Source organism: Daphnia magna, linkage group LG4 (genome assembly GCF_020631705.1).
Source record: "Daphnia magna isolate NIES linkage group LG4, ASM2063170v1.1, whole genome shotgun sequence".
Taxonomy (NCBI): domain Eukaryota; kingdom Metazoa; phylum Arthropoda; class Branchiopoda; order Diplostraca; family Daphniidae; genus Daphnia; species Daphnia magna.
In genome coordinates, this window is record NC_059185.1 from 4006947 (window position 1) to 4021030 (window position 14084).

Below are 14084 nucleotides of genomic sequence, written 5' to 3' on the forward strand. Positions count from 1 at the left end.
CAGTGGCTTCGCATCGACTTAAAGCCGCGAGATGCAAGTCAGAGAGGCGCAGCTGATCCTCCTCTTTTTCATGGATCGCGGGCTTTCAACTCTGAACCTTTGGGTAAACAGTCCGCCTGTAAATAGAGAAGGAGTGCCAGCGAGCAGAAGTAATATTACCATAAGGATATCGAGAGAAATGGGGCAACATTTCGAAGACTTCGTTCTTTTGCTAGCATCATTTAACTTCCTCAACTTTTGCTTGTATACCATTAGATACGACGGCTGTTTGAGGTTGGACAATGGCGCTGTAGACACAATAATTTACCAGCGGAAAAAATTATCGTTGATCTCGTCGGGATATAAAAGACATATTGAAACTTGTACATACCTTTGGAGATTAGCCAAACAGTGGCACGTATACGAGTCGTATATATATCGACCCGGGCCATGTACCCTTTTTTTTTTTCTTGCTTCTCTTTCTCTTTCGCCTCTTTCCTTATTCGACGGAACGTTAGCAGCAGCAGAAAATGTAAAAGACTCGCCTCCGCGCGCTGGAACCCAGTCAAGTTTTTATCGATCACTAGTATAAGGCATATAAGGGAGTAGTAGGAAAAACGAAAATAACTTGAAAAATAGAGGAAGAACAAGGAACGAATTCAAAGCTAAAAAGCTGCACACGAATTCAAAGCTAAAAAGATGCACACGAATTACGCCCGTGTTTCATGAAAGGCTTCGCAGCATATATACTCCGTAAGCCAGACATTATAAAGGCTGCCCTGCTTTGGCGACTACCGTATTTAAAAAATATATATATGTTAAACAAAATACATGTAAAGATATTTTGTCGCATTGTTTTTTTTAAAATAATTATTACTTGATTCTGTCTCTCGCTTATACGTCACATGCATGAAATTAATGAAATTCAATGTTTTTTTTATTCGAACGGCAAGGGTGCACAAGGTAATTAGATTGTTACTGATAGAAAACAAAAATTATCGGGGTGAAATCAATTTGACCTGTTCAGTTTATAGCGCGAAAACTGGTACAACCGAGGGCCTCGTCAATTTATTTTCCTTTTTGCATTTATTGACCGACCTGTTGATGATCTTGAGATGTCGGGTGGATGATGTTGCGGGGGGGGGGGGGGGGGGGGGGAATAAAGAAAAATGTAGAAGATTATGCGTCTATGTACCTTAAAAGTTATCGACGAACAGGAATTAAGTTTGGAAACTCTTTCGTATATTGTTTTATAGTGATCCCTTTAGTGTCGTCATGTTGCAAGTCTGTCATCGATTTTGATGTTTTTAGACGTTGAGATTTTGGCTTCTCCCGGATGGGCATCACCATCCACAACAAATAAGGCGTAATAAAATATTAGTAAGATTAGTTTCCCCTTTGATTTTTCGTTGATGCAAGGAACAAAGACTTAAAGTAGGTGTCGAGCAAGTGTTGCTGTAAATACATTAAACGAGGTCAGTGAAGCAGGTGCGATAGAATCTAATGAGTTTTTAATGGACTTGTGTCTTCATGTGACGTTACCTTATTTGCATATTAAATGTCAAAACAAGTAATAGAGCGAATCTATGGGAAAAAGGACAAAAATTTCATGCCCTATTTTCCATATTTAACCTGATTAGCTATTTTCTTTTCTGAGCGTGCTGAGCCTTGTAAAACTCATGGTGCTCCAACGAAATTAAAGCACTCTAATTGAGTAAACATGACCAAAACTTTCATTTCCCCCCTCCTCCCCCAAAAAATTAGAAAGTATTTTCACGTGTAATTTTCCTGAAAGGTAATCGTGGGTTTTACTCGAAATTCATCAATCTTCTGACACCAATTGATTTCCATTTTCGAAATCTGAATGTAGACTTCTATTGCTGCGGTCTAAAACGCCAACGCAACCCTTAATTAGAAAAGAACATTATAAAGTCATTGACCAAAGTTTGTACTATCAGAGCGAAACATTGTCCAGTTGATACTTTCGGCGCCGTTAACCCTGTCACTTTCAATCATTGAACAATAAATCTTATTTCATTTTCTTCTTTTATGAAACATCACGCCATTTTAGTGTCCCGTTAATTTAATTTATTTCTGGAATGCCTTTCACCAAATGCTGAACATCAAGCAAAGAAAAGCTAAAGGAAAAATTAATCATCCAAATTTCCAACTCAAACCAACACCACGTGTCGGCAAGTGTGTATTTCATGGAGATAAATCTTGCGACAAAACTCGTGCCTCACAAACTCAAAAAAAAAAAAAAAAACGAGAAGAGCAAAAAAAAAAAAAGGTAAACAAAATTCAAATTAAGAGCTTTTGTTTTGTTGTTTGATTTCAATTTTTTTTTTCTGAAAGTAATAATTGAAAAATACGCACGTGTTTGCAGAGAACTCCGTACGGGAGATGTGAAACACGAGCGCCCAAATTCATTTACTTTTAATCTTATAACGAGTGACATTCTTTCCCCAAAAAGTCATTCCAGGTGTGAAAACCCCAGCGTCACTTCACGAGCAAAGGAAAAAGACGGCCATCGCTTGTTTGTTAACGAAAACCAGCAAACCCTAAATTCATATTCACATTAAAAGTTGTTGAAATTACGGCGGCCGGTTATCTTTCCCTGCCACGAAGACAAAAAAAAAAAAAAAAAAAAAAAAGACAATCGCACATTTTCACCTAAAGATTTCCCCTCCAGTCCAGTGTAAAAAAGGAAAAAAAAGAAGAGGAAATTGAAGCACGCTTGATGATTTCTTCGCCATTTTTCTCGCTCCGTTTGAACAAGACAAAAAAAGTTCGTTGCAGCGTTCACGTTAAAAAGAAAAAACAGCAGAACGCAATCGACTGATGGTGTCATTCGCAGGGGAAAAAGGAAAAAAAAAAAATCTTTCATCCGTTGGATGCGTGATAAATGGTCCGAAACCGTTGATGATAGTTCTAGGTGTTTCAATAATCGTCCAAATCATAGACTTGATCGTCCAGCGGGCCATCGCCTTGTAAACTTTGCATATCCACTTTATAACGTAAAATGCCTGGAAGAAAATATTTAAATTAAGAACAAGTGTTAGGTCATGGACTAGTGTCATTGCTTACCTCCTATACCGCCAAACCCTCGGACAAACTGGGAACCTTCTTGGGATTTGTCGGTGATAATTTCGAGTGTCGCACCAAAAGACTTGTAGTTGTTTGCCAGCCACTCCAGTAACGGTTGACTTTCAATTAATTCCATTTCCGTACCACTCTAATCAAACAAAGATAATTTTTTATGATTGTTATCATTGCTATTAATTATATTATGATTACTATTATTATGGTTTGTTTATTATTATTTTTTTTAAATTAAAATAGGAACAAAATAAAATTTTGGTTACCTCTTTGTCCGTGAAATGCGTGTTGTCTTTCTGCTGTTCTGGCGTTAAATGCAAAACTTTGGTTGCTTCCGTGCCGGGAATCTTGAGCATGTAACGCATAATGTCCAAATTCTCCCAACAAATGAGAATTTCCACAGCCCCAAGTTCTAACGCCTTCAGTGTGTCGTCGACACCGAAGCAATATTTGCCTGTGTCTTGGCTGATTTCATCAAAGTAACGACCTGTATTTAGAGCAACACAAATATTACTTGAAGTGATGGCTCAATTATTACTACCAGATCTTAAGATTACCAATAAGTTTTTTTTCTTGGATAAACTTCACATTGGCAAGACTTTCTGCGGCGAGTTCGATTGCTTGGTTGAAGCCGTTCTCACCACCGTAGGAAATGTCAACCATTTTAATGATTTTGACTTGCAATCTCTGTCAAAAAGAAAGAACCAGTTAGAACTAGACAAGAACTGGAATTCAATTTCATAATTGACATATGAGCTTCTAGTATGGGATGGCAGATAACGTGATAATGGTAGTGAAATGTAAGCATCCACGTAATTACCGGATCGAACATGTCTGACTGAGACAGCTCCGTTTTGAAGTCAGCACTTCCTGCCAGGATGAGGCCAGCTGCTGTCACCTTATCATTGGATATGAACATTTGGGTCGCTACTTCGGCCACTTTACGAACATAATTGTGCCGCTTTTCCATACGCAACCGGGCGAAACGCAAAGCAGATTGACCACCACGCCCTAGATGAAACAAGGAGCCAAATGAAAATTCGGGATCTTTCTTGTCAACATGATAGTTATGTTTACCGTGCTTCTTGGGTAGCTCGACAGTAAATTTATGTAAAACTTCTCTCGTGTTTCCTTGAAGAGTTCCAAACAGCGCTCCATTACCATCCATGATGATAAATCCAAACTTGTTGTCATCAGCTAATAATGCAGTCAAGGCTTCTGTATGAAACTGAATTCACCCACACATCATCTTAGCCATATTGAAAATAGTAACATCCCTTAAATCATACCTTGTTGTCACACAAGTACAGTGATGTGTTGATGGGCTTAAAAGGCTCAAAATCAATGTTCACTTTTTTTTCTTTACCTTCTTCTGTGACAATGGTTCCACAATATATAACCAATCCGTTAGGCGGGACTAAAGGACCAAAAAACATTTTTCAAGACCATGTGGAAGAAAGGGAAACAATATAGAAACACATGCCTTTGGCGTATAGTTTTAATCTCTGCTGTACAGATGTGATGGCACCCAGGACAGATAGCCTGTTTACTCGAGATTTAATGTTGGAGGCAGTACCGAATTCATCAGCCAACATCTTGCTGATTCTGGCAATCTGATCTTTAGGTGGGATGATCAGAGAAATCATGCTTGTGCCATTTCTAAGAAAAATCCAATTCATTAACCTACATTCACTTGTTGAGTGGTTGGTAATTAACAGCTTGATATGCACAGCAAAGCTGTTGCTCCATTTCCACTCTCGTGAATAAAGACAAAGATAAATTACCCCCTTGCAAGTTCCAAGCTTTTAATAAGTTTTTTGATCTTCCAGATCTCAACATTCCTATCTGCAGAGTTCTCCTCCATTGTAATGGTTTAGGGGTTATAGGCAAGTAGCAAATTGATGAAATCTGTGGAACCAAAAATAATTGGAAATTAGCGCACCGGCTTTCTTAAGGTACTATAAGGAGATGGTTAAGATGATAGAATAAAAGGAATTTTTCTGTGACAGACGTGGTCATATGGAACAACATGGCGACGACAGCTTTCTCTCAACATCAAAATTTTCTTTTGCCCTCACATAAGAAATAGAGATAGATAATTACCTCACTCTCAATAATAAGTAAGAATTTCGGTCGTAGACGAAAAAACGGATTTATAAAAAATTACACGAGTTGCTCACGTAAAACACGTCCCACACTTTTCTCACCGCATACAACCCGATACAACCATGTGCCATGCAACGTATCGAATAATTACGTGAGTGTGAGTCGATTCTCAGATTCAACAGGAACTAATAATATTAATTAAATTTTATTCATTTGACCACTTACTAAAATAGAAAATTATACTGTGTCTTAAGATTTAGAAAATTGCTACATTTTTGTTTTTACAAATTTATACAGAATTTTAAAAAATAGGGAAATACAAAAATTTTCTGGCAACATTCGTTCCAGACGACGCAAAAATTCAGTGACAAACGACAAAAGCCAGGGCTTGGGAACGACACGTGCTCGATCTTCAAAGAACAAATTAGCTAGTTTTTATTGAAAAGCAAACCCAATAAAAATGGCGAAGAAATCGAAACAAGTAACTCAAGAGGAAGATGCCGATGCGATGGAAACGTCACAAGTAGAAGGCAAATCAGACAAAAGCAGCTATGAAGAGTTGTTAAATCATGTCAGCATTATTGCTAAACCTATGGCCAGCAGAAAGCTGACTAAAAGAATTTACAAACTACTCAAAAAAGGTTTGCAATGTTTATTAGAAATTTATAGTTAATGGGTAAATGTAAATTGTTTCCTTGGTTTAGCTGCCCCACACAAAGGTTATGTGAGAAACGGCCTGAAGGACGTGCAAAGGAGGATCCGTCTTGGTGAAAAAGGGTGACTATACAAGAATTAATTCTTTATATAGCATTGTATTAATTTAGTTTTATGTTGAATTTAGGTTAGTTGTGTTTGCTGGTGATGTTACTCCTATAGATATCATGTGTCACATGCCAGCAGTGTGTGAAGAAAAAAATATCCCTTACATATACACTCCATCAAGACTTGAACTTGGGCATTCTCTAGGCTTGAAGCGCACATCTTTGATGGTGCTTGTTAAAGAACATCCTGACTACCAAAGTTCCTATGAAGAACTTGCAGCAGAAATCAAAGCCTTGCCACCACAATGTTGAAATAATTCATTTTCATATAAATTCTTTCTTCAGTTATCTTTTGACATGAAAAACAAGTACACTTTTTCAGAATTTGGATGCTTTTTTTTTTTTCAGAATTCACATTTTTACGCCGTACATCATTGTCGACTCATTACCTCATTCTTGGTTACATAAACAAAAGCAAAAAAAAGTGACTTGGGTGGATGTGAAACAATTTGTTTGTTGCAATCAAAAAAAAAAAAAAAAAAATGAAGCATGTGAAAGTAAAAAAACATTGCCACATGCGATACATTCCATGATGATAAATGGGTGTAAACTCTCACTAATCGAGGACGATATTATAATAAACAATCACCATCCACGATGAAACGAGCAGTGCGCTAGGTCATCATGTCGTTGTTGGAAATTAATGGGTTATTCACAGGTCCTTTCAAGGATTCGTTAACATCTCGTCGGAAAAGTGATAAATTTTGAGTAAATCTAGATTTTTTAAAAAGCAAACCGATATAAATTAGTCATTAAGGTACCAACAACTAAGCCTACCTGTCTCGATTTTTTGCGGTGACGTTCCTCTCAATGCCATCCATCAAGTTGTCAAACCACTGGGCCATAAGACTCTGCTTGTCGACCGGCTGACTGCGAATGATAGATTGGCGCAGTTGCCCAAAATAATCTTCATTCAGTAAAATGAGGCCAAGCAGAGGACGAGACATGGAATACTGATTTCGGCATTCTTCAAACATAACGATATTCAGGATACAACTCAGCATCTGTTGCAATAACTCTGGACGAATCTCCATCAGACGAATGAGTTGCGCTCCCTGTTGTTGTTCGACAACTTTACGAGCTTTTTTGCCTTTCGCCGTCAACTGTCGGAATACGTATGTTACGATATGGTCTAGTGTGTTGCAGCAGCCAGTGCAGATCATGGTATCTGTCGTTTCATTTTATTGTTAGTGTGATGGTTTACTGAATGTTAAAAATATGTGGATCGGTACCTAGTGCAGTGAGGCCTTCTTGGACAGTTGAGAGAATGTATAGGAAAACATGTGGCTCTAACGAGCTGAGAAACACCATGTGATCTTGAGCAAGACACTCCAGCAGCACATAGTAGGTCTGACTCAACTTAGGGTAAGCCTATAGAACGATAAAATAAAATTCTGGTGGTGCCCATCCCAGAATATCAGAGGTTTCACTTACTAAGAGATCACTTTGCGGTATAGACATGAGCATTTTGACGAAGGTGCTTAAAGCGTCATCTAAGGCCGTATCGCCGTAGAGACGGAAGACTCCGAAATTTACATATCCGCCACACAAAGCTGCCTATAATAAATATCGTCGTTGTGTTATTTCAACACACGATGAAATTAGTGAGCTCACCTTAAGCAGAGAGAAACACACTGAGATGCCTTTAAACTTGGCGGCGTAAATCTGTTCTTTGGGTACTTCAACACTCAAAATCCTATCACCTTTTACCAAATATTACACCAGTACGATTAGGTACTTAATCTTTAAAACACGTAAAATAATAATTGATTTACCATACGAGCAGAGCACTTTCGAGGCCTCGCGGAATAACAGGACACCATTAGGAGAAGTAGAATCAAATTGCAATCGTTGACTCCGATTTTGTACCAATTCCGCAAACAGCTTAAGCAATGGACTCGTTACCTGATGTCGAATTGAAATCAGAGCTAGACCTGATATAACAGTATTTGGTACACTGTTACCTGGGGCTGATGATACCATAACTGCAAGGCTCTGAGATATACTGCCGCATAGTCGGGGTATAACCAATCAAAGAGCATCATATACGACTGCTTGGTATTGAAGGCGAATGCCAAGCCTCGAAGGTCTCTGGCTAGTCCAATAACGCATTTTTGCGCCTCTTCTACTTGACTGAACATGGGGGAGTCTGCCTGTGTCAGCAAAGCTCCTAATGAATCGAATGCACCTATGACAAAAAATTACATTATTAAAAATGAATGGATGAGGTTATACGGCAAATAAAGTACTGGCTAAAGGTAACATGAATTGCTCGAAACGATCTTCATCTTCACCCAAATCTACCAACAGTAGGCGACCCATCGACGTATAAAATGTTGTTCGACACTTCATTTCACTGATGTCAACATTTGGACCCAGGAACGGAAAATGCTCACTCTATCAATTCAGAAAAAAAAAAATCATGCATATTAAGCAACTGAGTTACAAACACTTGGGAAAGTGATAATACCGTATGATTTTGTAGAATGAATTGGATCTCTTCAAGTTTAACAAGCTTCCTTACACTGCTATAACCAACGCATAGCTCATTGAGAAGCAGCAGTGTCTTGGCAACAATAGGTTCGCGATGACTCCAATATTTCAGGTTCGTAATAATCTTCCGAACAAAAACGCTTAGAACCATAGATTCGTCACGAAGGCCTAACACATCTGACAACCCCCGATACACTTTTGAGGTCATCTGCACCTGATAATTTTTTTATTTACAATCTAAAGATTTTAATGACTTCCTTTTTACTTTAAAAGTTAAGATTACTTGATCGCCAACATAGATTTTGCGAAATTGCTCAAAAAAGGAAAGCATAGCTAATTCCAGTTTTTCACATCCACCAGTAACTTGTAGTCTGCTATCGGTCAAGTTCATTAATTGTAAAACTCTAAAGAAAAAAATTTTAGAATATAAAAAAGAAACAGGTCTGAAACCAAGTTAGCAAACCGGCAAACTAATTCCCCATCCATCGAATCATGTTCATCGCTCGAAGTAAAGGAAACTCGACCGCCAATTGCGGCACCAATTATGTACACTAGCCACGTTAACCGGCCTGTATAATATTTACATTAGTCACTCTACTAAACAGTTTGCTTTTTAAAAACTACAAACCTTCCTGTATAGCCAAGTCCACAGACGTGGCAATAGGCGATCGGACAAGTTCTTGGAATGACTGTGCAGATTGTTCGAAGAGGCTGATAAGCAAAGAACATGTTTTGGCATAATCCATTCTCATAATGACGCTGATTTGTTCAAGCTGCTGTTGTACTAGCCCCATATCGTCCAATGGATCTTCTAGGCCTTCTCTCATAACCATGGCGACAGCTTCCAGACGCGACTGAACGTAAGCAGAAGTCACTTCAGGCGTGTAGGTTTCAAGGTAATGCGGTTCGGTTGCTGTCAAAAAGAGCACTTCGTATGGGTGTTGGAAACCAAATTGTAATTGTTAATGGAATAGCACCTTTTACGTATGGCACTGAAGCAACCATTCGCTGCCAAAGTGACAGTAAATAATGGACTGAATTGGGTGCAAATTGCCACATCTGAAATAAAAAAAAAGGTCAGTCGTCAAGCCGATAGAAACATTTTTACTGAAATACGTAAACCTGCAAACTCTCCACGGTGAATTTAGCTATAAGCTGAATAACATCCCTATAATGATCAACCATGACTAACTCTCCAAGCTGATAATTTGTCTTAAGACGTGCTAGGAGGCGGCAGAATTCATGATAATTATTGGGTTCACTCAAACTCTAAACAAATTTCCTTTTTCAATGATGTATGATAAAAATAAAATCTAACAAATAGTTTACCTGTGCATTTTGCTGTAAAATTCGTTTGACTCCCGTCACCACATGATTCAAGAATTTGGCTCTTTCAGCATTATCAAATAAAGATCGACGGACGGCAGCCATTTGTACGAGGCATGATAACGCCTTAACAAAGAAAATTTGTTTTTTATACAAGCGGTTTTGCGAACAATGTGTGAACAATGATCTACCATTGGTGAAAGAGAAGACGGCAGCGCATCGTACAAATCAAAAAAGAGCTGAAGAGTAGCTGGGTCCAGCAGGGCAGGCCTCCATTGTGTAGGCATTTGAACAGTAGTTAAATCGTCCGACGATTCATCGGTAGATGTGCCAATAAAATCATAGGTGAGACAATTATGGGCCAGGCGCAACAACTGGTTCAAGAAATTATGCTGTATAACAAGAGAAGGTCATCAGATATAGGAATATAAAAAAAAAGTAAATTGTAATAAAGAAATGAAAATACTAAACGAAACTAAATTGAAACAAAAGAAAAAACCAAACAAAAATACAAAACAAAAAAAAAACAAACCTGTCCTTGATCCTCGAAATTCATGTTACGGAAATTTTCCAATGTATTTCGCAACAAAGTACAGCTAAGCTGGAAAATTTCATACAGATGAACGTCTCGAAAACTGGAGGCGATTTTCCGATGTTTCGTCAATGTCAACGTTGCATCAGATTCACTCAATTGATTCATTTCTGACACCAACTGCCACAATAATTGAACACCAATTCCAGCATGTTCCACTACAGAGCTCTAAGAAAAAAGGTAATAATTCTATACTTGTACAAAAATATTTAAAACATTGCTAAATCCCAGTTTACCTGCAAAAATTGAGAAACATCACCAATGACATTCCGAAAAACATAATCATTTTCCTTTTCAGGAGAAAATTCAAACCATCCAAGTTTGGTAATGCGAGCAAAGAGAGTAATCAATGCTTGTGTGACAAAAGGTGCTAGCTTAGGTCTTGCCATCAAGTAACTCAAAATATAATTCCTTATGTCCAGCCGTTGCTGCAATGTTAAAACAGGTGATGGTCTTGAGCACAGCCTTGTCAATGTTGTGGCAGCAAGCAATTGGCTGTATGATGAGTCTCCTCGTTCAAGAAGTAATTGACATTTATTGAGGCTGGTTGGTGAATTCTGATGTCAACAAAACCAAAAAATTTATGTGATTGGAGAATAAAAATAATGATATTATTTCCATTTAGTATATTTTCTTACAAACCTGAAACCCAACCAAAGCTTTCTCAGCATCTGCTCTTTCAGAAGCATTAGTTGATTCATACAGATTTTTGCAAAGAATTTCAAGCTGGCGGACTTCCTAAATTGCAGATAAAATGGTTAAATTTTCTGATAAAGAAACAATTGACTAGAAAAAAAGAAGTAGGTTCGGTGCATGGCGTGATTTGGTTTGAGCATTTCTTATAATCACTTGTATAAAGTTAAAACAAAAAGAAATCAACAATAGACCATGCAGTGGTAGTTTTGTTCTGAAATGAAAATGAATTGATTTGGAAAGAAAATTTTAAATCGTAGATAATTAATTTAAAATGAACTTCAATCTTTCTGACAAATTACTCAACACAATGGACTTGTTAATTAAATCTGATTCATTCAAAACTGTTTGTTTATACCAGTGCCTCTTCGGCCATGATGCTTCGAAAAATTTTCACTTTTCGTTCTCTACTAGTGAGATGGTCAATTTTCACCGCTAGATGGCTTAGCCTTTCTCGTACGTTTACTAGCAAAATTACTGATTACAAAACCTAGAGTAGACCGGTACAGGATGCTAAGTTGCAATTTTTTGAAATTCTGCTCGGAAAAAACTGGGACGAATTTTTGCATGGAAAAGATAGGGCGAAAGTAAGAATTTTAATTATACAAGTTATTCATCCTTTATTTGGTACACAAATTTCAAAGAAACCGGAATGTATATTCTACGATTTATTTTTACACATTTATTTTTCCTAATGTAAATTCCTCCTGGTTGATTAGTGAAATAATGAAAATCTCATACTACTTCTAATACGTACTGACAGAAACGACAGAATCAGAGTTAAGGAGATGGGACACGCGACGACAGAGACATCTGGCTGCGAGCGGTGAGAAATAGGACGCAGAAAAAAGCAGCCAATCATGGACGGCGATGCACGTTCATGATTTCGATAGCCTTGGAGAAAAAAGAATCACTCAGTATAATCAAAACTGACCGCTAATTTCGATTAAGAAAATGGTTTCCTCGTTAAATTAGCCGATTTTAAAATAAAATAAAATAAAGTACTGTTACCACCCCAACTTTATATTTTGTTGTTTACGTTAAGTTAAAAAAAAACATAAGGCCAATAGAAAAAAAAACTTTATTTCCGTGATTAGCATTCAACTCTGAATTGATGTATTTTAAGCGAAAGTTGAAATTTGGCCCAAAATGGAAAAGTGGAAAGGGCCTTCCCACTTTTGTCAAAATCTGCGAAAAACGACATCTCATGGAATTCGATAAAAATCACACGGCATAATCCAAATTGAACGTTGATTTCGATTAAGTTGTTGGTTTTCTCGTTAAACAACCGGTTTTAAAAAACGAAAATAAAGTGCTGCCTTTTTAAAAACTTAGTTTTCGGGTTTTTCTGATTCTAAGTGTTTGTGACTCTGATTCCGTTTTATCCAAAAATCGATTAATTGAGTGGAAAACTATTATTTTATTTGGAATTAGCTTTTAATTTTTGTTGCAATAGGTTAAGTTTTACTGAATTCCAAGCCAAAATTCTAAGCCGATTTTTTAAACAAAAAGTCGGGATTAATTAATTAATCAAATAAAACTAGATAACTTATCAATAGATGGCTACACTCTGTTTAGTGGTGTAACGGTTATGGGGGAGGCCGCTAGGTGGCAAGGTGTAGAAGGGAGCGTAAGGAACGTGCGGGAAAGAGTTAGTTGAGAAGGATTGCGTAGCGAACGGTTGTACCAATGTGAATGTTCTAGTTCTCCCCCTTTTCCCCTTGCTAACACGTGTTCTCTTCAACCTGCTGATAATTGCCTACAAATAAACACTTAACAGTTCGTAATTACTACTCTACTTCCGTTGCGAACGGCCAATTCCGTGACATTTGGTGTCAGAAGTGGGATCGTCATCCCAACACTACCAAGACGCCGCCATTCGCATTCGCCATTGTTTCGCGCGCGATTCACTAGACAAAGGTGGAATCGTATCCGATCTTCCTGCAAACATCGCAAACATTGTGATCCTGACAACCAGTGTATTTGAGAGACAGGTTACTCACCGTTGCGGCTTATTGATTTTTCTTTGTTTGTTCTGTCGCTTGGCTTATTTCATACGGATATCATCCCTGTCGTGGATGGGCGCTTGCCGTTGTGCAGTCGGTCGGTGTACTAAGTGCGTTTGTACAAGGGAAAGAAACCCGTGTAACCACCGTTGTGCGTGCTCAGTCGATCGGTGTATAAATCAGAGTCCCGGAATGTTTGAAGACGCTGTTGAAATTGCCCCTGAACCTATCGAGCCGAATCAACACGCCGCCGACATGGCTGAACCCTTGGTACAATTTGTGGAGGCTCTTGTCGCCAGGCAAAACGAAGCGTTAGAGGCTAATCGCGCTGCCCTGCAGCTTCAGCTTGATACAGAACGCGGGTATTTACGTGACGTGTTAGACGGTGCTGATTGAAATGGCGCTCACACGCACGCACGCCAATTAAGTGCAGTTGAAATGGCCGCTATTCCCGTATTTTCCGGAAGCGAAAAAACTGAACCTTATTCAATTCACAGCAAGACATTTGAGGATGGCAGACGGAAGTATGACTGCTTGTTATAGGATAGTCAGCCTTGCAGTGAAATTCAATGGAGTCGAAGTCGTGTTAGATCGCGTGTATGTATTTGAAAAGCCGGTATGTCGTCTAATATTGGGAGCTGACTGAATCTTGTCATCTGGCGTGACCATTCATAGCGAGCGTTGAAGGATCGTCGTAGCTGCCTCTCGACCCTTCAAAGAACCTGCGTACGGAGGCGGTGGTTTGGATTGTGCCAGCCTTCCGGGAAACCATGTTTTTCAGGTTGGCGGTGCGCCCGCAAAAACTGATCGTAGTGAGAGAAGCGATTGATATTCCACCAAATTCGCTTGCTTTCCTAGCGGTCAATATCCCCGGTACGACTACCGGTTCCATATAAACTTCACCAACGTACTGCGCGGAACCTGGAAGAGAGTGGGTCAGCCCTGCTTGCCTTATTGATGTAGTAGAGG

General features: G+C 38.6%; 3 protein-coding genes across 4 annotated transcripts; 1 reads left to right on the top strand and 2 right to left on the bottom strand.

Annotated features, from left to right (window-relative positions):
- Positions 1-2705: 2705 nt before the first annotated feature.
- LOC116921976 (eukaryotic peptide chain release factor subunit 1) lies at positions 2706-5342 on the bottom strand. 2 transcript variants are annotated; one of them, XM_032928340.2, is made up of 10 exons: positions 5182-5342; positions 4863-4986; positions 4562-4737; positions 4368-4495; positions 4156-4306; positions 3899-4089; positions 3636-3765; positions 3345-3565; positions 3067-3214; positions 2706-3005 (listed from the first exon to the last, which is right to left on the bottom strand). In XM_032928340.2, the coding sequence occupies exons 2-10, from the start codon at positions 4940-4942 to the stop codon at positions 2920-2922; spliced, it is 1311 nt and encodes a 436-aa protein (XP_032784231.1). In that variant the 5' UTR covers positions 4943-4986; positions 5182-5342; the 3' UTR covers positions 2706-2919. The 2 variants fall into 2 exon arrangements, with proteins under 2 accessions (XP_032784231.1, XP_032784232.1); XM_032928341.2 differs by having other exon boundaries at positions 5090-5293.
- Positions 5343-5531: 189 nt separating this feature from the next.
- LOC116921977 (H/ACA ribonucleoprotein complex subunit 2-like protein) lies at positions 5532-6333 on the top strand. Its single transcript, XM_032928342.2, has 3 exons — positions 5532-5825; positions 5889-5961; positions 6026-6333. The coding sequence occupies exons 1-3, from the start codon at positions 5645-5647 to the stop codon at positions 6255-6257; spliced, it is 486 nt and encodes a 161-aa protein (XP_032784233.1). The 5' UTR covers positions 5532-5644; the 3' UTR covers positions 6258-6333.
- LOC116921979 (exportin-7) lies at positions 6320-11623 on the bottom strand. The gene is made up of 20 exons (XM_032928343.2): positions 11468-11623; positions 11059-11154; positions 10653-10973; positions 10357-10584; positions 10016-10216; positions 9828-9950; positions 9621-9767; positions 9476-9557; positions 9127-9411; positions 8962-9067; positions 8782-8902; positions 8476-8712; positions 8255-8402; positions 7970-8193; positions 7781-7910; positions 7620-7708; positions 7440-7562; positions 7238-7376; positions 6783-7173; positions 6320-6719 (listed from the first exon to the last, which is right to left on the bottom strand). The coding sequence occupies exons 1-20, from the start codon at positions 11483-11485 to the stop codon at positions 6620-6622; spliced, it is 3309 nt and encodes a 1102-aa protein (XP_032784234.1). The 5' UTR covers positions 11486-11623; the 3' UTR covers positions 6320-6619.
- Positions 11624-14084: the final 2461 nt, after the last annotated feature.

Excerpts from the sequence above, each read along its gene's own strand:
- LOC116921976 (XM_032928340.2), bottom strand. The coding sequence starts at position 4,942 with ATGGAGGAGAACTCTGCAGATAGGAATGTTGAGATCTGGAAGATCAAA. Across the intron at positions 3,766-3,898 it reads AGTCAGACATGTTCGATCCG|AGATTGCAAGTCAAAATCAT; the intron begins GTAATTACGTGG and ends TCTTTTTGACAG. Across the intron at positions 3,566-3,635 it reads CCAAGAAAAAAAACTTATTG|GTCGTTACTTTGATGAAATC; the intron begins GTAATCTTAAGA and ends CTCTAAATACAG.
- LOC116921977 (XM_032928342.2), top strand. The coding sequence starts at position 5,645 with ATGGCGAAGAAATCGAAACAAGTAACTCAAGAGGAAGATGCCGATGCG. Across the intron at positions 5,826-5,888 it reads TTACAAACTACTCAAAAAAG|CTGCCCCACACAAAGGTTAT; the intron begins GTTTGCAATGTT and ends TCCTTGGTTTAG. Across the intron at positions 5,962-6,025 it reads ATCCGTCTTGGTGAAAAAGG|GTTAGTTGTGTTTGCTGGTG; the intron begins GTGACTATACAA and ends TGTTGAATTTAG.
- LOC116921979 (XM_032928343.2), bottom strand. Across the intron at positions 10,217-10,356 it reads ATTTCGAGGATCAAGGACAG|CATAATTTCTTGAACCAGTT; the intron begins GTTTGTTTTTTT and ends CTTGTTATACAG. Across the intron at positions 8,903-8,961 it reads GATGGGGAATTAGTTTGCCG|AGTTTTACAATTAATGAACT; the intron begins GTTTGCTAACTT and ends TTTTTTCTTTAG.